At 48.0% G+C, this 20,336-nt stretch overlaps 9 protein-coding genes across 9 annotated transcripts; 4 read left to right on the top strand and 5 right to left on the bottom strand.

The window, feature by feature from the left end:
- Nucleotides 1–319: 319 nt before the first annotated feature.
- On the bottom strand, nt 320–2,168 carry LCP9604111_9492 (eukaryotic translation initiation factor 3 subunit D; the record flags this gene model as incomplete). The annotated part of the gene is made up of 2 exons (XM_039077752.1): nt 320–1,890; nt 1,964–2,168. 2 exons carry the CDS (start codon nt 2,166–2,168, stop codon nt 320–322), a joined length of 1,776 nt encoding a protein of 591 aa, XP_038924494.1.
- A 1,616-nt stretch (nt 2,169–3,784) lies between these two features.
- Nucleotides 3,785–4,243, top strand: LCP9604111_9491 (hydrophobin family protein; the record flags this gene model as incomplete). The annotated part of the gene is made up of 3 exons (XM_039077751.1): nt 3,785–4,010; nt 4,077–4,141; nt 4,202–4,243. 3 exons carry the CDS (start codon nt 3,785–3,787, stop codon nt 4,241–4,243), a joined length of 333 nt encoding a protein of 110 aa, XP_038924493.1.
- A 648-nt stretch (nt 4,244–4,891) lies between these two features.
- On the top strand, nt 4,892–6,189 carry LCP9604111_9490 (F-box protein; the record flags this gene model as incomplete). The annotated part of the gene is made up of 2 exons (XM_039077750.1): nt 4,892–5,336; nt 5,390–6,189. 2 exons carry the CDS (start codon nt 4,892–4,894, stop codon nt 6,187–6,189), a joined length of 1,245 nt encoding a protein of 414 aa, XP_038924492.1.
- Nucleotides 6,190–6,573: 384 nt separating this feature from the next.
- Nucleotides 6,574–7,282, top strand: LCP9604111_9489 (uncharacterized protein; the record flags this gene model as incomplete). Its single annotated transcript, XM_039077748.1, has 2 exons — nt 6,574–7,080; nt 7,130–7,282. The coding sequence occupies 2 exons, from the start codon at nt 6,574–6,576 to the stop codon at nt 7,280–7,282; spliced, it is 660 nt and encodes a 219-aa protein (XP_038924491.1).
- Nucleotides 7,283–7,562: 280 nt separating this feature from the next.
- On the bottom strand, nt 7,563–9,304 carry LCP9604111_9488 (putative oxalate decarboxylase; the record flags this gene model as incomplete). Its single annotated transcript, XM_039077747.1, has 8 exons — nt 7,563–7,693; nt 7,743–8,247; nt 8,302–8,422; nt 8,473–8,540; nt 8,586–8,757; nt 8,809–8,824; nt 8,875–8,964; nt 9,022–9,304. The coding sequence occupies 8 exons, from the start codon at nt 9,302–9,304 to the stop codon at nt 7,563–7,565; spliced, it is 1,386 nt and encodes a 461-aa protein (XP_038924490.1).
- A 1,985-nt stretch (nt 9,305–11,289) lies between these two features.
- Nucleotides 11,290–11,942, bottom strand: LCP9604111_9487 (uncharacterized protein; the record flags this gene model as incomplete). Its single annotated transcript, XM_039077746.1, has 2 exons — nt 11,290–11,791; nt 11,854–11,942. The coding sequence occupies 2 exons, from the start codon at nt 11,940–11,942 to the stop codon at nt 11,290–11,292; spliced, it is 591 nt and encodes a 196-aa protein (XP_038924489.1).
- A 394-nt stretch (nt 11,943–12,336) lies between these two features.
- On the bottom strand, nt 12,337–13,953 carry LCP9604111_9486 (UbiD family decarboxylase; the record flags this gene model as incomplete). The annotated part of the gene is made up of 2 exons (XM_039077745.1): nt 12,337–13,203; nt 13,288–13,953. The coding sequence occupies 2 exons, from the start codon at nt 13,951–13,953 to the stop codon at nt 12,337–12,339; spliced, it is 1,533 nt and encodes a 510-aa protein (XP_038924488.1).
- Nucleotides 13,954–14,620: 667 nt separating this feature from the next.
- LCP9604111_9485 (UbiX family flavin prenyltransferase) lies at nt 14,621–15,223 on the top strand (the record flags this gene model as incomplete). Its single annotated transcript, XM_039077744.1, has 1 exon — nt 14,621–15,223. One exon carries the CDS (start codon nt 14,621–14,623, stop codon nt 15,221–15,223), a length of 603 nt encoding a protein of 200 aa, XP_038924487.1.
- Nucleotides 15,224–16,786: 1,563 nt separating this feature from the next.
- LCP9604111_9484 (uncharacterized protein) lies at nt 16,787–19,195 on the bottom strand (the record flags this gene model as incomplete). The annotated part of the gene is made up of 18 exons (XM_039077743.1): nt 16,787–16,791; nt 17,004–17,098; nt 17,160–17,270; nt 17,322–17,480; nt 17,534–17,555; nt 17,609–17,652; nt 17,700–17,735; nt 17,793–17,869; nt 17,918–18,053; nt 18,107–18,321; nt 18,376–18,398; nt 18,455–18,511; nt 18,569–18,645; nt 18,693–18,700; nt 18,753–18,790; nt 18,844–18,875; nt 18,937–19,046; nt 19,112–19,195. The coding sequence occupies 18 exons, from the start codon at nt 19,193–19,195 to the stop codon at nt 16,787–16,789; spliced, it is 1,329 nt and encodes a 442-aa protein (XP_038924486.1).
- Between the last annotated feature and the right edge of the window lie 1,141 nt (nt 19,196–20,336).

The raw sequence follows: 20,336 nt of genomic DNA, 5'->3' as shown, positions 1-20,336 counted from the left end.
TCCTTGTGTTCCCCCGAGAAAGTTGTACAAAAGTCGTGTTACTCGACTATGGACATCACGGGCAACACATAAAGGAAGCATTACTAAAATGAATCATCCGCGTAACAGGCTTCTTGATCCGGGGACGTGCCAACCAAACGGTATCTTCTCCTTGCACAGATAATGGTTTAGTTATTGAGATAATAAAAGTCAAGTTTGTCTGGAAAAATGAAGTTTGTTGAATAGATTGTGGTTAGACTCTATAGTCAGAGTATAAAAGCATCAAATTTTAGGTCGAGTATGCACATTTAAGGAAGAACATAATTCATCAGAACAAAATCTACTCATCAGCCTCATCAGACTTGTCGCCCTCCTTCTCCTCCTCAAGCTCCTCATCATCCTCCTCGAAAGTAGTAGCAGGGACGCTGTACAGACGCAGGACAGACTTGTTAGGGTCCTTGATGAGGACGTACTTCTTGACCTTATCGGCGGGCTCGTCGGAGTCAAGAGCACGGATACGGTCAACGATAGTACGGACGATACCCCAACCGTTACCGAGGTTAAGGTTCATCTGGCTAGCGAACTCGCGGGGCTTGTAGCCAGCAACGCCGAGCACGACGTGAGCAGCAGCAGAGCGGGGGTTGACACGGGACACGAAACCGAGCTTCATGCCGTCAGCCTTGGCCAGGATAGCCTGGGTGGTCCAGCGGGCGAGCTTGGCGCTGTTGTTCTTCATCTCGGTAGCGAGGACGGCACCACGCTGGGAGTTGAGCTTGCTGCGCCAGTCGAGGGCACCGCCGGAGCCTTGGGCCTTGGGGTCGAACTCGTTCAGGGCCTTGATGATGAGCTGCTGGTCCTCAGTACCGGTGGGGCCGCCCTTCATGACGGCGTCGACCTCTGTGCGGACGACCATGGAGACGGGCTCCTCATCCCGCTCGAGGGAGATGTCGAAGCGGCGGTACTTGTAACCCTTGGAGGCGAGGGGCTCGGTTTCCTCGGTCTCATCGTAGAAGGGGTTGGGCTTGGCGAAGGAAACCTTGTTCTTGTCGGACTCGATCAGAGTCTGCAGGGCGAAGTTGTGGTTGATGATGGTGGCCTCCATGGCGAGGGCGTTGGGGGTGTTAATCTGCTCCTGCTTGCCGGCGGCCTCGGCGGCCTCGAGAGGCGCATCGATGGCATTCTCGTTCACGCTGACCATGTCGAAGGAGGCACCGTCGCGCTTGTCGAAGTAGATCTTGTCGCCCTGGTGGACGATGACAATATCCCACGAGTAGACACTGCGGGTGGCGCACATCAGCATGGACAGGATATCGGAGGTAGAGAAGACGGTAGCGGCGTTCTTCTCGGCGAGCTCGTTGATGACGGGATCCTGGGAGGTGGTAACGTTGTAGGCAGCACGGTCGAGGGCTTGCATTCTGCGCTCGGCGTTCTTGACGGGGGGCTTGTCGTAGGACTTGTCGTAGTAGTGGAGGAAACCGTAGGTCTCGAGGTCCTCGCCCTCAGGAGCATCGAGGTTCAGTTTAGACAGACGGGTGAAGTCAACCTCCTCGAGCATCTTCCAGTCAGGACGAATGTTGACAGATGCCTCACGAATGCGCTGGGGCTTGTCGTAGTCTCTCCAGCCGAAACGACGGCCACCACGGCCACCGCGGGCGCCGCCACGGTCGCTGAATTGGTAGCCACTTTGCTGACCGCGGCCAACATTGGGACCAGCACGCTGGAATCCACCACGTCCACCGCGCTGGTTAGCAGCGCCGCGCTGACCACCACGGCCACGGAAAACGGTGCCACCGCCACGGCCGAAACCGCGCTTCTGGACGCGAGTGTTGTCAACGACGGAGAAAGAGGACTCGTCCTCGGCGGCTGCGACAGTGAAGAGGTTGGAGGTACCGGCGCCGTACACCTGCTGGTCTAATGGGACTGTTAGCCATTGCTATTCGACTGAAAGAGAAACTTGGTGGGGACAGAAAAAAGGTGAACATACCTCTGAAACCGCGGTTGTACTGGGGACGTTGGTTCTGACGCTCCTTGGTCTCGGCGGTCCAGTCGGCCATGCGGCCCAGCTTGTCGCCCTTGGAGAAAGGAGCATATGGCACACCGGAAAGCATGTTATCGGCGGAGGTGGAGGGGCCCCAGGTGTCCTCCAAGGGGAGGGCGGCCACCAGGTCGGCGAGAGATGTTGAAGGCATTTTTATTGTGATCTATGGGCAATATGCGCTGGGCAACTGCTCAAAAATCAAAAAGGTAGAGGGGTTGATTGATCGATAACCCCGGGGAATGTGGTGTGGATTAATTGAAGGCGGGAAGTTTTTTGTGTCGCGAGGGTGTGGCGGTGTGAACAAGCACCGCCACATGGACACCGCCACATGTTTCTTTACCAGCCCTGGTCACTTCGTTCTTCATCGTTATGACCGGAATCCTATCTGAATTTCAAGAAATTTCCACGAAATGTTGCAGGCCCATGCGAACTCTGCCCATGGCCAACAATGACCCGTTAAGTCCTGACCCAGGATCTCACCAGATCCCGCCACGAGAATGCCCAGTCTTTTCCTGTTTTTCGGCAGATGGTCGAATTGATAATGACAAATACCGAATCCCCTGAAAGCCAAGATGATATGATTTGAGACTATGTTTGAGATGATGACCACGGCTCTTAGTTGACAGACTAAACAAGGCACAGCATCGATATCTGCTTCTAATGTTGGATCCAATCGTTCACGTAACTCATTCAGACATACTTATCAAGATCGTCACGGACCATGACGACAATCAGGGGAAGCCGAGATGTACGAAACTTCAAGTGATCCAATGAAGAACAATGGTCATCCGGATTAACTTTGCCCAGATCGGTTTACCAAGAGTCCAAGACATTTGGATCAACACAATGTTAACCCCTTGGTGCTCGAAAACTAGTTCGTTGCCGTGCAATCAACGGTGCGAGACTTATCTCAAATATCTCGTTTTTTCCGGGGTTGGAAATGACAAATCGCAAGCCAACTGCATAAAATTTCAGATTGCGGAGACTGCAGCACTACGGATCAGAGATTTGGTTCCTGTTCATCAATTGAGTTCCGGTTGATAGGTCGATCGGAGAGAATGGGCTCTGCGAGTTCCCTGTGATGGATCGACGTCTTGGCAGTTCTGATTCGGTGCCAGGGAAGATCCTGGAACCGGCTCCACTGATAAGGAAATCCCCGGAGAAATGGGAGAGGAAACAACCGGGGTTTGCCCCGCTGGCTATTGGTTTTGTATATTGATTTGGCATTTGCAGCCAGTGACTACAAGCCTTTCCATGATACGGAGTTACTCCGCAGTGAGCATGGAGCAAGAGTGATCGACAGCCAAGACAGCTCGCTTACAACCCATCTGGATCATGGATATCCACATCATGAACTATGTGATTCAATCTAAGGAACTAGTTCACTCTTCCAGTACCAGGGACTGCCCTTCCAGCACCTCTCTGCCTCGGTTCGTGGTCAAGACCTCTCACATGACCTCTTACACTGGGACCAATGCTATCTAGAGTTTTGCAGATCTTCTGATCCATTGAGAAAGGAACTACTCGGGGGTTCATTTTTACGACTCACAAATCGAGTTTCCACAATCTGACCTAGATCATCAGGGTACTCAATTATTGAACATAGGGGTGGTCTTGGAAGCAATTGATACCTAGATATCCTGTCTCGAAAACTATATAAGGACCAGGATATTCCACGGATTCCAGACATCATCCACAATCGCAATCCTTTCTTCATCACAACTACTCCTCTCTTCTTCTAACAACCAACTTGAAACCTCCGTTAAAATGAGACTCTCTATCTTCTCCGTCCTTTCTCTCGCTGGCGCCGGCATGGTGTCCGCCCTCCCTCAGGAGTCCAGCCTCTCCGTGAAGCGCTCTGATACTTCTGAATGTGTCGGTCCCCTCCTCTGCTGTGGAACTCTCACCACTCCTCTCGACCCCCTTGTCGACCCCCTCTTGTTGACTCTTGGCATTGATGCTGCCAACATCGTTGGATCCATTGGTCTTCTCTGTATGTTTGGACTATCTTGTTATGTTTACCAGATGGTATTGGGATATCTTCTAACATTTCTCACAGGCCACGGGTACGAGGCATCCAGCTGTGATACCAAGCCCCAGTGCTGCACCGAGGCTAACCTCCTGGTAAGTGATACTCTACATCGCAGACTCATCCGCGGAGAGTCCATAACTAACTGGTTTTAGGGTGGCACCCTCGCCCTCGGATGTGCGGATCTGAAGGAATAGGTCCAGTCTGTTGGAACAGTTCAGGTATATATTATGGCTTTACAGCAGACCTGATACGTTTGCTAAACCACTAAAGATGTACATTCTTTTCCGGGATGAAGTCCCTTTCAACTTATATTTACATAATAGCAACTTTTACTCTTCAATGATACCTGTGAGATTTGTAGACTTTTCTATGTCGACCAAAGCTGGGTATTTACTTACGCATCTAGTTGGAGTACAAGAATATCGGGGTATAGGACTTCGATGGCCATAGCTGTGCTAGCCGTCGGTGCAAGTCGGCCGCTTTAGGGGAGTCAGTGAGCTCGGCATAAGATATCCGCTTGTTTCTTCAGATACTCTGTTATTTCACTCATGTTAACCAGTTCCTGGTCTGATTTCTGACTACTCAATAATGTAGTGTCCCCCAGATTCCAGAGCAGGATGACTAAGTGGCCATGTGATCCTCCATGGATATAAAATACCCCACCAGTACCTAGTCATCCCGGTGTTCTCCTCAGTGAACGACTCTGCTTTTACCCAGTCTTCGCTGTCGATACCCCTGCTGCCTTCGTTGCAGTGTTCCCTCTTCACTAGGTAGCTTCTGCTCATTGATAGACAATCAATACTTCTTCCGCATCTTTTCTCTCTTGTCACAATCTACCGACCATGACTGTCCCAGACTCCATTTTACTAAATCTTCCTGTTGAACTGCTGGAGATGATATTTCAGCACCTTCAACGATCACCATCTTCTCTTTACAGTCTTACGTTGACTTGTAGCAAATTCCAGGTTCTCACAACGCCATTACTCTACACTTCGATCTGTTTGACGAATCCGATCAACTGTGAGCAGCTTGCGAGGACATTGGAGCAAAGCTCTTGGTTATCTTCTCTTGTCTTGGACTTCCAGGAACACTTTCATGATGCCCAGATCGATCAAATCTATTATCCTCTCATTGATGCCATCACTGAAATGCAAAACCTTGAAAGCCTGACCTTGCGCAGCGTGCCGTCCAAAATCAACCGCACGCTACTCGTTTTCCTGATGCAAAACAAAGATAATGCTGAGATTGAGCCCCCCAGTCGATACGTGGGACAGGGGCTACGATCGTGTAAATCATTGAATCTGACTCGATGGAGTGAGCAAAAGGCTAATTTTCTTTAGTATATCTCGGGGCCTACAAGAGTACTTCTTGGTCAGATGGGTGGGACCTTAGTCAAAACGAGATTGTTTTCTACATGGAACAACTTGAGAAGCTCCACATCCAAGGCGCCATAATAGACTCCTTGCGCCCAGGAAGCTTTGGGAAATTATTTCCTCCTAAGAAGACAGCTCTCAAAGATCTGGCGTTGGTTAGCTGTCAGATTGAACCATCTACATTTGGACAGATCCTCGCCTTCCCTACGGGCCTTACCCACATCACCATGAGAGGCGGATGGTCGCAGCCGAGCGGGGCATTCGAGAGAGAGGGCTTTCGATCCGAGTACATTGCAGCAATACAACGGAGCGACTCGTCTGATGTGGAGTATCTTGATTTCGACATGATGGATACAGAAAACAAGCCGGCTTTCGACCGCTTGTACTGTTTGAAACAGCTCACAATCCCCATAGAGACGTATGCGTACCACGAAAGAAACCCATGTGACGAATTTGGTGCATCCGATCTTGATGAGTGTCTTCCTGCCAGTCTGGAGACTCTCATATTGAATGAATTCGACCGAAAAGGTACCTTCTTCGATAGCATTGGTGAACGGGTGGAGGCCGGGGAGCTTCCAAATCTGCGGACGGTTATATACAGGAGGTTCTATGGCGAGGGCCAGAAAGAGAGCACGGAGGGCTGGGAGGATGGTATTGAAACGTTGCGGGAATTGGGGGTGGAGTTTTCTATTGTCTCCCATCACGGTCCAACTACCATGCCTGAGAACGATAATTGGCCATGCGGATGCTGGGTCTATGCATACTAAACAATTCTCAGAATCAGATATCTTCAAAGGGTACATAAACATAATATATACATGGGGACCTTGTGGACATCAGAAATCAATTGTTGCCACTGAAGGGCGTAGTCAATGTTTTAATCATGTTGGTATATATATTTTCCGCTAATGTAGTCCTCCTGGTAGATGACACTCTATATAAAACATAGGATATCCGATATAAGTTACAAACTGGAAAATTGTAGGCAACAGCTTTCTTTGTTGAGCCTCGGACCCGATGTCATCCTCGCAAATTTTCCACATTTCCCCAAAACATTTCTTGACGAAATAGATTGCTCTGGGAAACATACACATCCAGAGAATTACTCATATCTCGTTCATTTGTCAAATACTTCCATCCCGAGCGCTATCATGGACAACGATAAAGCCCAAGCCAGCGCACCGAGCGGGGACGGCAACACCATAACTCGATGCATTATCAACAACTGCACGATCACCAATTCCTGCGTGAACCGATCCACCTTAAGTGACTGTGTACTATCGAAGACAGAAGACGTGAGCCGGAGCACGGGTCAAAAATCGCAGTTCCACGACGCGGCCTCGGTCGAGCGCAGCGATATCATAAACAGCACTCTACAAAGTCAGAGCTCGGTGCACCGATCCACAGTCGGACAGTCGGTCATTCAAGACCAGAGCGCGGTGAAGCGGAGTGTAGTAACCGGCACGACGGTCTCGCGCAGTCAAATCGAGAGAGCTACCTTGACAAACTGCGTTGTCGCTGAGTGCGTCATCGAGCGGTCGGACTTTCAGGGACTGGTTCTTAAATATGGTATTTGGAAGCGGAATGAATTGGTTGGGAAGACTGGGGATCATGATCCTATTGTTATTAGAAATCATGGGTCAGACTCAGGGGCCGGGGTAAGTTAATTCCATCGAGCAAGGAGCTGCATCAACTGACCATTCTTAGCAATCTGCATCTGTGCTTGGGTCTACTATTCCGGGATTGGATCCCAAGAGTCACGATCGAGAGGCTGTTCCTCCTGGCTACCATAATGACCCACATACCAGTGGGAATAGTCCGGATGATGGCCTTGATCTACCCCCACCTTACAGGCCTTAACATAAGGCGGAGAAGAAGGAGCTTGTCTCGATGGGTTATAGGCATTTCTTTCTGTTATTTACCATGACGCGCTGGTCCGCTTTCTGCTAGTGGTATGTTCAACGACGAAGAATATGTGGATTGTGATAGCTCATCTCGCTGCTTATCCAAGGGTACGAAAGCCTTGGGCATTACTGCAGAGAATTGATGGTCTACTATAAAGCATCTCTAGTAAAGGTTTGCTAAGTTACCAAGAAAATTATCAATATTGTGGATTATAAACAGCCCACTTGTGAGCGATCTAACTGCTAGGACCAGCGACAACATATTGCTTCTCAGTCTTAATGCTGCTAAGTACATCCTCACTGAGGTTGAGCGTATCCGCAACGATTTGTTTCGGCGTAGACGCGATCCACTGACCAAGAGCCATATCTACTATTGTTAGTACACAAACCCCAAACATATATCAAGGGAAAAATACCTGTAAACTGAGGCGCCTGGAGCACCTCCACAAAAACCAAGTCTTCGTCACCAGTATTCTCAATATAATGACTATTAGACTTCGGGAAGTACCCAACATCACCACCGGCATAATCGAATGTAGTCGCAGCATTCGGGGCCGTGAAAAGCGTTGCGCGGCCCTGGCCCGAAATGAAAAACGTCCATTCGTCGCTAGTCGGATGCCAGTGGATTTCGCGCATGCCGCCTGGATGGACGGTGACAACGGCGGCGGAGAAGTTACTGGCGATTGGGAAGGTGAGCGGGTCGACGATCTTCACTGAGCCCCCGGCAACTTCGTGAGCGGGCTGCTCGGAGAAATGGTATGAGTAGCTCTGGGCGCGAGGTATGATGCCAGCTGTTGTTGTCACGTTCTGTTTCTCGATGTCTGCTGGGGCGGGCGTGCCTTTGAATATGTATAATTCGTCGGCGGGGAGCTTGTCAAAGGCTGATACGTCAACTCCGAAGTTCTTTGAGAGGACCTCTCTCTGTGTATGGGTTAGCAATTGGATTTCTTTGGTGTAAGATCTGCTTTTCTTTACCGGGGTGTGGAGGAAGACTTCTGTTGCGAGGAATGTATTATCCTCGTTGAAGCCACCGTCGTCGAATACCAGAAGGAACTCGACTCCATCGTCTAGGGCTTGAATAGAATGAGGAACACCACTCATAAATAATTAGTATAAAGCATTATCCGTGCACATTACAATACTCACGGTGGGAAGAACCACACATCGCCAGCAGTAAGGTCGTCGATAAATGTCTCCCCATTCTCGTTCACAGCCTGGCTGGTTAGTACTTATTTAATCCCTTCGAGATGAGCCAATACCTGGATTCGACACGATCCATTCAACACCAACGACCATTCAGCGGCCACATGCCAGTGAAGTTCACGGTAACCGGCAGGCGCCAAGCGCATATCGACACCGGCCATGAGCGTCGCATCCGGCATCACATTTATGTTCTCTTGGCGAGCCCAACCAGCTCCATCTGATCCAAGCCTTAAGAAAATATGAGTATCTGCGGTGTTCTTGTTCGGGGATGAAGATTACCTGTTGTGGCTCAATCCTAGCATACAGTTAGCAAATTGTACATTTCTCTGCACAAACCAGACTTACCCATTGGCCACTGCGCATTAATCGTCTGTCCATGGTCAGTTCCGGGCGGTGCAAGCTTATCACTATTGATTCTGTCATAGTAATAGTTCCCTAAAAGAATGTCAGTGTACTCTGTATTATACATCCAATCAGAATAGCATTGCATACTCGGACCGGGATCATCAGCCCCCGCGGAACCACGGATCGGCTGTGGATTATCGGCTTTCTCGAAATCGAGGTACGGCCCAATATTGGGATCTTCCGTCTGTCCAGGAACAAGAGTATACTTGATGTCAGGTGGCGAGTCGCTGCCACCCTTATTCGATGACGAATGTCCAACCAGCGAATCGCTTCCTCGCAAACCCGGGTTGGGGGTATCCCTGCGAGCAGGGATCCCATGCACCAAGGGTAACACTGCAGGAAGCAGAGTAACGAAGAGTTGGAACTTCATATTGACGTTTCGAAGAAACTCGGGGAGAACTGAGAAGGAAGTAGGTTGAACCGAAATTAAAAGCGGGCTACTATCACGTCCCAACCGCCTTTTATATGTCTACGCTTGAGATTGGCCAACAAAAGTTTAACATTATGAATCAGAGGCTTCCGTATTGCACCATCCCTTCGCTCTAATCAGGTGGGGGCGTTTCTCCAAATATTCGCTGAGGGGTTCCCCTCATGGCGACGCTAAACGAGGCAAGGCATCGGAATATCGGCTCTGCAGAACCTGTTATGAGACATTATTCTCTATGAGGGGATATGGACCGTCATAGGCGGGGAGACGGGACGGGCACGGAGAGCGCGATAGATCAGGGATAGGGAGACTTTAGTGTAGAATCACCCCTCACTGCAGTAGGTTTTGGAGGTAATTCATCCCCTCGGGAATTTAAAAATAGCCAGGAATAGCAGAAGTCCCTGGATCGTCGCTTGCTGCAGGTCGCAGTAACGAAGCCGGAAGCGGGATTTACCGACAAGCAATAAGTGCAGTTGCAGAAGGCTTGAGACTAAAAGTTGTGGATTGTCCTGGCCAGTACAAAAGTCTCGCCGGCCCCGGGGCGTCGCAGGCTTATTTAGGCCAATCCTCGGCCCGCTATGTGTGAGTAAAGACGGGTTCTTAGCAGTGCATGTAGAATCCAGGCTGCTCGGTTTGCCAAGGTGGTGTGCGTATACGTCACAAAAATCAAATATGTTGCACAAGCGGGAGGGAATATCACGAGTACGAGACAAATCGACACGGTATATTGAGAATGTGTTAAGCTTCTCAGCCAAGGATGCCGAGAAACGCTAACAGACAGAAAATCCCCGTTATATCCCCGCCCGTGTCAATTTAATTTAGCCTCACAAGGTAAAAATAGACAGGTCTCCACCTGGGCACTCAAGGAAGCTTAATAACTGGCTTATATTTCACTAGTGCCATAGACCTTCCCGTCTGTGACAGGTCACATTTAGCATCTCTGGCTGATTCTCCTCTCTACTTCTATTTTATATACGATTAGCTTAGACTCCTTTCGCATCAAACGATCTAGAATGAGGTGAAGACTGCAACCGTAAACCATTGCAGTTGAATTTAGGGAAGGGTGCAAGTTCAACGTTGCGGGGTTATGCGGGGCCATGACATCAAGGCCAACTATTCCTAATGGGGTCAGGAGGACCGACTTGACCCACTAGGGGATGCGCACCGGGCATATAAATAACTAGCACATTGATATATTGAATGCATTAAGGGCATAAATATGCATAGTTAGTGTGAAAATACATATTCAACGAGGTGCGGGTAGAATTATGACCGTCCTAACTAAAAGTAGCACTATCTATCTCGGATGGATGATTTGATCAATATCACAGATACCAACCGAATCCAGGCTGGGTCTGGGTTGTGCGGAAGCAGATGGCCACCGAGGACCAGGACCAGCGGCGACAGAGCGGGAAGAGTCGGGTCCTTCGGAGACCAATTGTTTTGCGCCGGGACCACCTTTTGTGGCTATATTGAGCCAGCCGAGGTGATAGAGGCGTGCAACGTGCAGCTGGTTAATATCCCATGACTTCAGAGCCAACGGGTGCCTACATTAGAGTTCCGCCTGGTCGGTACGGCCCGCATGGATGTATTGTGTACTCCATATGTAGAGATGTATAGATGTATGGTGTAATGTAATGTATAGGTATTGGTCCTCCCTTATCCTAATCCTTATCCGGTCAGGGAAACTAATGAATGAAGTTGATATTCTCTATTCGCTTCCAGACGGTCGATTCGTACCAATATGTAACGGCTCCCAATGGTCCGATTCGCCGATTTCTTCCCCAGGGCGTATCGAGGCACCTGCAAATCGTCGAAAGCAGCAGCTATATTATCATCATGAAAAAGCAAGTGGTCTGTCATTAGCTAACTAGTGCCGTTAAGCTGACGTTTTCTTCCTAGCATCAACGGGAACCTACATATTTCCGTTATACCAGTAGCTCAAGGGAAGGAATATGATATATGCAATCTGTCTCGCTGTTCCTCCTTGGGAACTCGGCCTCGGCCTCGGAGACTCGCTGGTTAATGTCCCTCAATTCTACCGCAGGTTCTTTAGCACGAGAATTGGCATCTCGGGCAACGGACTTCGCTCGAGTAATCTGCATCATTTGGATTGGCTTAACAAAAGTTTTATTGAGTGCCCGTCGCTCGATTGTGACAGTCTCCCCCGGAGTAACCCTTATCGTCAGTGCGACATTGACCTGCTGGCCTGATTCGCCTAGCCAGGACAAAACATCTTCCTTCGATCTATTCAGTGCCTCAGACCATCCCGATTCAATGATGACCGTTGGCCATTTCGGGTCGAGTAGGATAGCAACTATTGCAAGGTCATTGTTTGTTCTAGCCTTTGTCCCGAAATGGGAGATTTTCTCTCGTGGGAACTTGGCAGCTGACGTCGAGTAGCGAAGATCTGATGACAGCAAGAAGTGGCTTCATATCGATAGTTGAAAGTAACCGAGAAGGCTCTTCCCATGACATTCGTACGAACACACCCGCCAGGCTCGAATGTACTGGTGATCTTCACTTGAACCTTGCCGGTATCCTTTCGATCACTTTCTTCAAAGTCTTGCACCACTTCCATGTTTTTCTTTGTGGTAGGAATCTCAGAAGTAGGTATAACCTTGAACGGCAAGATAAACCATTGAGTGAATCGAAAAGTAGGTATTTGATTTGTGTATGTATTTCTATATGATTTTGGTACAGTAGCAAAACAAAGGGGCTCCTTCGAGCTGATTCGGCAGTTGATGCATTGAGAATCAGAACATTAGCAGCGGGGCCGTGAATGTTGAATGATTAGAACAGATCAAGATTCCCCTTCACCCTTGCCAACGAAGAACCCTGTGAGTGGTAAAACACCATCTTCTACTTCGTTCGAGAAAGTTGGGTGTGTCCGTTTCAATTCCCAAGCAAAGGTTAGGGCGTCAAGGAACGTAAAGACCAGATAGCACAGTTGAAAGGCCCTAGCAATAAGACTTTTAAAAGTTCACAGGAGATCCCTCAAACCCGTACGCCTGCCAGTTTTCTAGGACCTTGTTCTTGACCTCTTGGGGATAAGATCCACGGAAGGAAGCTTCAACCCATGGCCGGTCCAAGGTCTCGAACTCCTCGGGCAACATGCACAGCCTGACGACCTTCGCTTTTTGCCCACGGGGGTTGAAGCCGTGAGTGGCATATGGCACTAGATCATATGTCGGATAGTTGCCCACGAAGTAGAAGTCACTGGCCTGTGGCTGAGACTTGGTCGCTTCAGCCCACACGACGTCACGCAAGTTACTAGGATCGACATTGTCGCCAACAACAAAGATCTTTGGCACGAATCTACCAGGCTTGGAGGAGAAAACGATCTCCCCAACCTGGCGGCAGAATTTCTCAGGCGCGGTCTTCATTTCTACAAGCCTCTTCCGATCGACCTGGATGACGTACCAGATGGCTTGGGACTCGTATGGGCACCAGGCCTTGGTGATTGGTAGGTTTGCCTGCTGCAACAAGTCGAGAATTTCAGCGCAGATGGACAGGGCCCAAACGGTATGAGTTTCGTCTGGAGCACGGCCTGCGACACTGATCGGCACTATAGGGTTGGTTCGGTAGGTAATTGCATTTACCGTCATTACCGGCTGTGGCGATTTCTTGGGTGGGAAAAGAAGACCGTGATACTCTCCCATGGGGCCTTCCATCGCGGTCTCGGTTGCCGAGATAACTCCTTCAAGAACCAACTCAGACTGTGCCGGCACTACAAGATCATTTGTTTCACACTTAATAACCTCCACGGGAACTCCTGTGAGAGTACCAACATAATCCGGCTCGTTCACGAACTTGGGAAGTGGCATACCACTAGCCACGGCCTGAAGGGTTTTCAGATATTAGCGTTCTGGAAAATAGCGTAGGATGCTGGCACAGAATATCAAAAAGAATAGGTAAGAGCTTACAGCTGCTGGCGGAACACCAAGAGCGCAGGCCCAAGGTGTGTCCTTTCCCAGGGCCTTCCACATCGCCCAGATGGCGCCAATGTCCTGATTCACATCAACAAGGCCGGTCAATTGCCGTTTGCCGATCACCATGCAGCGAGTGATAGCCCAATTCACCCATTTCCCATCCGGAGTTTGAACACTGTGTAGTCCGTATGTGAGGAAATATCTTCCTCCGTCGTGTACGTGATTTTGTGGAACCGGCATCTTGAGAAGGTCGATTTTATCGCCAAATATCTTGTGCTCCTTGAGTGGTGCGTCTTTCACTTGAACAGATGGAATCGGGTCGGCTCTTTTGGCGGCTAGGAGCTTCTGGATGATATCATGTCCAGTTGCGTTGGAGGGCAGCCCGATAGACTTCGCCAAACGGGCATTGCGAGTTTCGGGATCGCTTCGGACACCCACTGGAGCACCGAGAATACGGAAGAGACCATCTGGACCATCTTTACCCTTGGGGTTGTTGATAAGGGGTATTGGGCTACCTGTTTCGTATGCACGGCGAGAGATGGCACCGGACTCGAGATGAGGATCCACCTCCAGATCAATTTCCACAAGGTCTCCCTCGGCCTTACATTCTTCAAGGAATGTGCGCAAGGATGTTGCGGCGGAGAGCTTTCTTGTAGACATGTTTCGATGCTTGGGTTTCAGGAATAACAGAGAGGGCGATAACTTGAGCAAATGTTTTGCGCGGTGAAGTTGATGCAAAGGTAGATGATCTCACGAAGTCGAGTCAATTAAATTCGTGTTGGATTCGTCCTTGTCTGCTCAAGTCCTGGTAAATATATTAGTTGTCTCAATCATGCGATTTAGTATGTATGGATGTTAGCGTAAACTATGACCGGGGAGATAGGAATGTGGTAGCCGCGGGATGCTGATCTTACCTATTCTCGTCATAGTAGATGCCACACTATGACCCTCTTGTATCTCCCCGGCCGATCTATCCGTAGGCTTCTGATTGTCACTCCCCTCCGACAGGCCCGGCAGGCCGAAGATCTCCACTAGCCGTAGCTTCGATCCTCGAATGCGATTTGTCCATCAGGAGATACGTTACGAAAGGATCCGATCTACACCCGGGCAGCAATTGCCAAGCCAAAGACAACCACCACAATGATTTTAAGCAAGATAAATGACTTTTATGGCTACGATAGATTAACGAAGGTAGAGGGGTGGCATATTTAAATAAAAGGCCCCCCTTGAACACTTGGCCATTGCTTCCATAACGGCCAGCACCAACACAGGATATTGTTCCATGCTCTTTAAGAACTTGGGGTGCTCTCCTAAGACTCTTCCAACAATGCCCGCCAGTCAGCCCCAAGCAGGTGAGCCACGCAAGAAGATCGTGGTGGCAATCACAGGCGCTACCGGAACAATACTGGGAATCAATTTACTCGTTGCCCTTCGCCATCTTCACGTCGAAACCCACCTGATAATGTCCAAATGGGCCGAATCAACCATCAAATACGAAACAGACTACCATCCTTCCAACGTCAAGGCTCTCGCTGATCACGTCTACAATATCAGTGATATGGCAGCTCCTATATCCAGTGGGTCATTTCACACAGATGGAATGATCATCTTGCCTTGCAGTATGAAGACGCTTGCAGCCATAAGTTCCGGGTTCTGCGATGATTTGATTTCACGCACCGCAGATGTGACGCTGAAAGAGAGGCGAAAGTTGGTCCTTGTGACTAGAGAAACACCATTGAGCGACATTCATCTGCGAAATATGTTGTCTGCATCACGGAGTGGTGCCATAATCTTTCCACCTGTGCCAGCATTCTACATTAGACCTTCGTCGGTTGAGGATCTGGTCAATCAGAGTGTGGGGCGAATGCTAGATTTGTTTCACCTCGATGCGGGGAATTTTGAACGATGGAGCGGGTGGAAAAAAGAGTGACAAGTCAGAGCTTGTCAAAAGATATCAGCAAGTCGACACTGACGTCGTGATCACAATCAATCAATTGCTACTTTGGATCACGCGAATTTATGAGGCTGAAAAAAATTACAAGTTTGAGTCTCGATATTGCTCTTTTCATTACCTTCTGAGTCATGGTTTGCCCTTTTATTTGCACGTTTAATTCGTTCACCTCCTGCCTACGGTGTATATTCACTGTCTTCAATTCTGACTTTTGTATTTAAGAAAATTCCCCATCGTCTAATGGACGACAGGAAAGTTCACCGATCACCCTATGTATTTATTGAACACGGGAATCAACACGCTGAACATGAGAAGCTTGTATATAGATCAAAAGAAATGGTACTATTGTTGACTGGATCTAAAAGATGCATTGCCACCTAAACTATGCGTTCCAACTAAACTTTACACCCTACAGATACGGACGCATGTCTGCTGATTTGAGTGCTATTCAATTCGAAGCAGACAAAGTCAGTGTCGTTTGCTCACGAGTAAAATAGTTTTATACGTCTTGATTACGCCAAGATGCTTCGTTCATATACTAAATCTTCCAATGCGCTTTGGATAATTGCAAATGCCCGTTTTATTGCATCGCCACATGACAAGATACCCTCTTGTGTTTCCCACAGTCACCAAAGCCTTTTGCTATACTTTAGTCACACTCATTGATGGAGCTTGGGTTTTTGATACATTATCGGCTCTCTCACGGCTGGAAGTTGCTTTCGAGATTCCGAAACAGTAAGCGACGTCTTTGGTTGCAGTATACTTAATCCATATAGACTGCAACCTTTCGAGCCTAGACGAGGGTAGGACCGTAGTATCGATAGTAAGAGAAAGAGATGTAAAGAGCATTGCAGTCTGTTGGGAGTATCCACAATTTTTCGATTCTCGTGCTGGGCCCTACCGTCTTGGTTGGCCCATTCTATCTCCTCCCTAGTATTTCGTGGGCTTGCATCCATTTGACTAAAAAGCTCTTGAAGGCTAGGCTGTATAACATGTATCGTCAATTTTTAATTGCCCATAATTGTCATGTTGAGGCAGATTAGTATAAGTTTTCATCAGATGGAAGAAGAAAGTGAATATATGGATTGCCCGTTGATACAACTCTTTGTGAAAAATCGACTGAAATCGGACTCACATTAGATAGAAGACAAGGCCAGGATATTATGGGAGATATACGCTACACTTATGGCTCGACGAAGCTCCATATGCTCGATTGGCTTTGCATTACACAATGAAATCCAGCTTAGTAAAAATATTTCATCACACGAGGCTGGGCAATGTCTTGGCGCCGCGCGAACATTCGTGAATTTCAAGTAGTTGATTTCATTGCTTATTGCTAAAATATGCTCTCGCAACTGCGGTGCAGTTGTCATTTTAGAATTTCCTGATCTTACAAAGCCTTGGCGGCAGTTTTGCCCGCAAGTCGACCGAATGTAAGACATCGGAGCGCACTGTTGCATGGTGGATCTAAGGTGCATAGTCAGTACATAGAAAGAACACATCGTTGGCGATTGACTTCGGATTCCAATTTCGGAGGCAACCTTACTCTGTTGGTTTGTCAGAATTATTTTGCTTCAATAACGGATCATTAGGTTGGGCTTACCTCATTGTAATAAAACCCGCTAAGTTCACCAGCGCAGTAAAGTCCTTAATACGACGTGACGTGTCAGTGAGGAAATGATCGCAAGATGTAAGTTTAGCGTGTTTGTGCGAAGGTCTGATGGATTTTGCTGTGATAAGGAAATATTAGAAATCATACCTGGAATTGGGGTACCCGTCGTGGAGAGCACACGGGACTCAAGATCGACCTTCAGTCCTCCAAAAGTGATTACAACCTTTGCAGTCAGAGGATACCTAGATACCCATCAGTAACAGTGGTATCTAAGCAGATTATATGATTTGAGGGGAGCATTACCCATAGAAAGGAGCCACTTTGATCGGTGCGGCCCAGTTGGTCTTGTTAGGAGTTAGGCCGAAGGTGCTCTTGCCGTCAAGAACCAAAGGGTTGAATTCTTTGTCATTAATTCTGCCACCAGCCATTAGTGTGAGACTCTGACATTCCTGCTAGCTGACTTACGAAGCATTATATTCATCCACCGTCTTCTTCAGTTCTTGGGGAACGAGACCGAGTTTTTTGGCGAGATCTTCGATCGTCTCGCCTTTCTCTGGGTCCAGATCAGTTGTATCATAAACCCAACCAGGTCGGAATCGGTCCATAATGGGAGCATCGGTAACACTTGGAGGCGTTTTAGCCATATACCGTTTATAATATAGGTTTGTCTGACTCACAAATATGCTTTTTGGTTTTGGTCTGAGATACACGTTAGCGGTGCATGTTCGCCTTCGACCTACCTCATTACTTACCGCGCCATGTCTCATAAGCAATAACTTCGCAAGTAGCGAAGAGGCTGCATTTGTCAGTTTGATACTAGTACAAGCTGGAGGCCGAACATACGATCGATTCCCTTCATCGTAAAATCGCTTGGAGTGTCTAAAGAAGGTAATGTGAGCCTTTATCCCTCATTTCATTTAAATGATTAGAGCATACTCGTTGACGACGATACCGAAGCTATGGCCCCAGACAGTTGCCTCTGGCTTTGAGGAGCGAGTATCAACAAGTTCACACTGCGACGGGTTAGTGAATCTCATAAGATCTTCATTTGCGTAACTTACGTGCAGGCCATGGAAAGAGCCGGCCGTTGCGGCACCGACTTGTAAGCCCATCTTGAGCCCAAACCCCGTATTATACTTGAGACCAGGGGCTACCAACCCAAGTTGGTCAGCTCTAGGTCCGACGTATCGGCCCAGCCTTCCATACTTTTTAGATTCATATCATATCGAATAAGTCCTGATCACACTCACATTTCGCGATTACCCTCGAAGCCACCACATGATAGCATGACTTGCTCACCAAACACATTGTCAAAGCGGCCGTCGTTCTTTCGAACCTTGACACCACGAATGGTACCATCGCCATGAGTCAGAAGTTCCTCCGCATTTGTCTCCCACATAATGTCCACCTGAGGGAACGACAGTATGTGCTCGAAAAGCTTGAGGATTATGGCATATCCGCCACCCTATTTGTAGTGATTAGATATTGGCTGGTATAAAAGTCATTTTAGGATGCGTACGTCTCCTTTGGCGAAGTTCTGGTCTAGAAGTTCATTAGCATTTGGCATAGCCTGAAATTGGATTTCTCAAAGGGCTTACCGGTATTAAATCCGAGGTAGACATTTCTCTCATCTTGATGTTGGACTATGATTCCGTCTACCTTATAATGTCAGTGTCAGTCCGAGTAAATTGAAAGCTTCCGAATCTGTTTACGGTCCAAAAGAAACTTCACTGTAGTGGGAACTTCGGCTTCCAATTTCTCGCAGTATGCCTGATCGGCAAGTCCATTACTGCCACAATTAAAAAGTGCGATCTTCGGGCTGACTAGAACGCTTACCTGACGAGCTAGACTATAGTCAGTCGCAAGGAATATAAAAGTCATTGGCCTGCCACTTACCTTCATCTCATCCTTGAAGCCGCTATCAAACCTGTTATCTGCACAGTCTTTAGTAAGTTGTACTTCAATTTGCAATTATCTTGCAACACACTCTTGTCCAACCGAAAGAAGGCCGGTGTCCATCTGAATGAATCTGGTCAGCACACATACGTCTCAATTATCACTAGAACTCGGAAGGTTCTACCTGCTGGCACCACATCGTTCTCCATCTTTACCGGCCTCGATCAAGGCGAGTTTCGCTGCCTTTCCTTGGGTCTTGGTATCTTCGAGGAAGTTGAGAGCAGTCATACACCCCTAAGCATTATCACGAGAATCATCATTAGCCATGTCGTCTCGATCCGCTTATTTGTCAAGCTTACAGCGAAACCAGAGCCAACTACAATAAGGTCGTACACGGTAACGGCATCCGAAATGGTAGTGGCAGGTGGACTGAGGGTCGACATGATGCGAGCTTTCTTCGTGATAATTGTCGATACAGACCTTGTGAATTGCGAATCAGATGCCTTTTTATCGTGTTATAGAACTTCTGTTAGTTAATGCCAAAGTTGACAGTGGCTGATCCACCTGAGCTTCTTGGCTCCCGTATGAGACCAGCCGTATCTCCCCGTCGGAACAGAATCCGAAAACCCATCTTGCTGTCTCTCTCGGCTTTTGAACGGCCCGCTGATGGATACGGTTTTTCTCAGGACTTTTGAAAGTATTTGGAATGCCACCGAATCCTTATGCGGCAATTTTCCAGTTACCTACTCGGAACTCCTTGCCATTTGATTCATAAACTTGAAACCCTTTAAACTTTCTGACTGGCTCAATGGGTTTTCGAAGCGATAATGACCCTCAGTAACTGTTACGACCCCGAGGGTCACTTGCCCAACTAGCCCGTATAGCTCGACGTACTCGCTAAATAAGCGCCAGGGGTATACACACACCGCGCACATGGGATTAGAACCTTAGACCAATTCGTCATTCTGCATGTTGCCTTCGGGGTGCTTACCACTTCGCCACCGCTACCGGCCAGTAGTACGTACATACTTGAATGATCTGATCTATAGAGAGTTGCAAAAGCCTCGGTGAAGAGCCAGAGGGGCATATAGGATAGACTTCCGGGGTGCTACCATGGCTAATTCAGCTTCCAGCATAGGAATAAAGATAATACAAATTGAAATCTGATACATATGGAATTTCTCTATTGAGGGGCACTGGTAGTGTCGTTGTGCGACTGGTTAAAGAGAGTACTGAGGAACCCCCAATCCTGACCTGTCATAAATTCACCCAAATCCATGGAAGCCGACGTCGCTCCATATTGCGAGCTGAAAACATCGGCTGAAAATCCAGCAGAAAAATTTGAATTCCAGCAGGTGTTGGAATCCGAATCGTCCATTTCTATGGAGGTGCAACCGGTCAGCATTATGATTCTCCAACGCAAACAGAACACGTAGCCAACTGAACAGAAGTAAAATCAAAAAAAAAAAAAAAAAAAAAAAAAAAAAAAAAAAAAAAAAATTTAAGGGCCAAAATAAGATTGGGACAAAATTATTAAAATATAAAAAAAAACAAAACAAAAAAAACAAAAACAAAAAATGAGAA

Source organism: Penicillium roqueforti, assembly GCF_015533775.1.
Source record: "Penicillium roqueforti strain LCP96 04111 chromosome Unknown scaffold_49, whole genome shotgun sequence".
Taxonomy (NCBI): domain Eukaryota; kingdom Fungi; phylum Ascomycota; class Eurotiomycetes; order Eurotiales; family Aspergillaceae; genus Penicillium; species Penicillium roqueforti.
The sequence above is the reverse complement of the archived record's forward strand: the minus strand, read 5'-3'. Positions and strand labels throughout refer to the sequence as shown.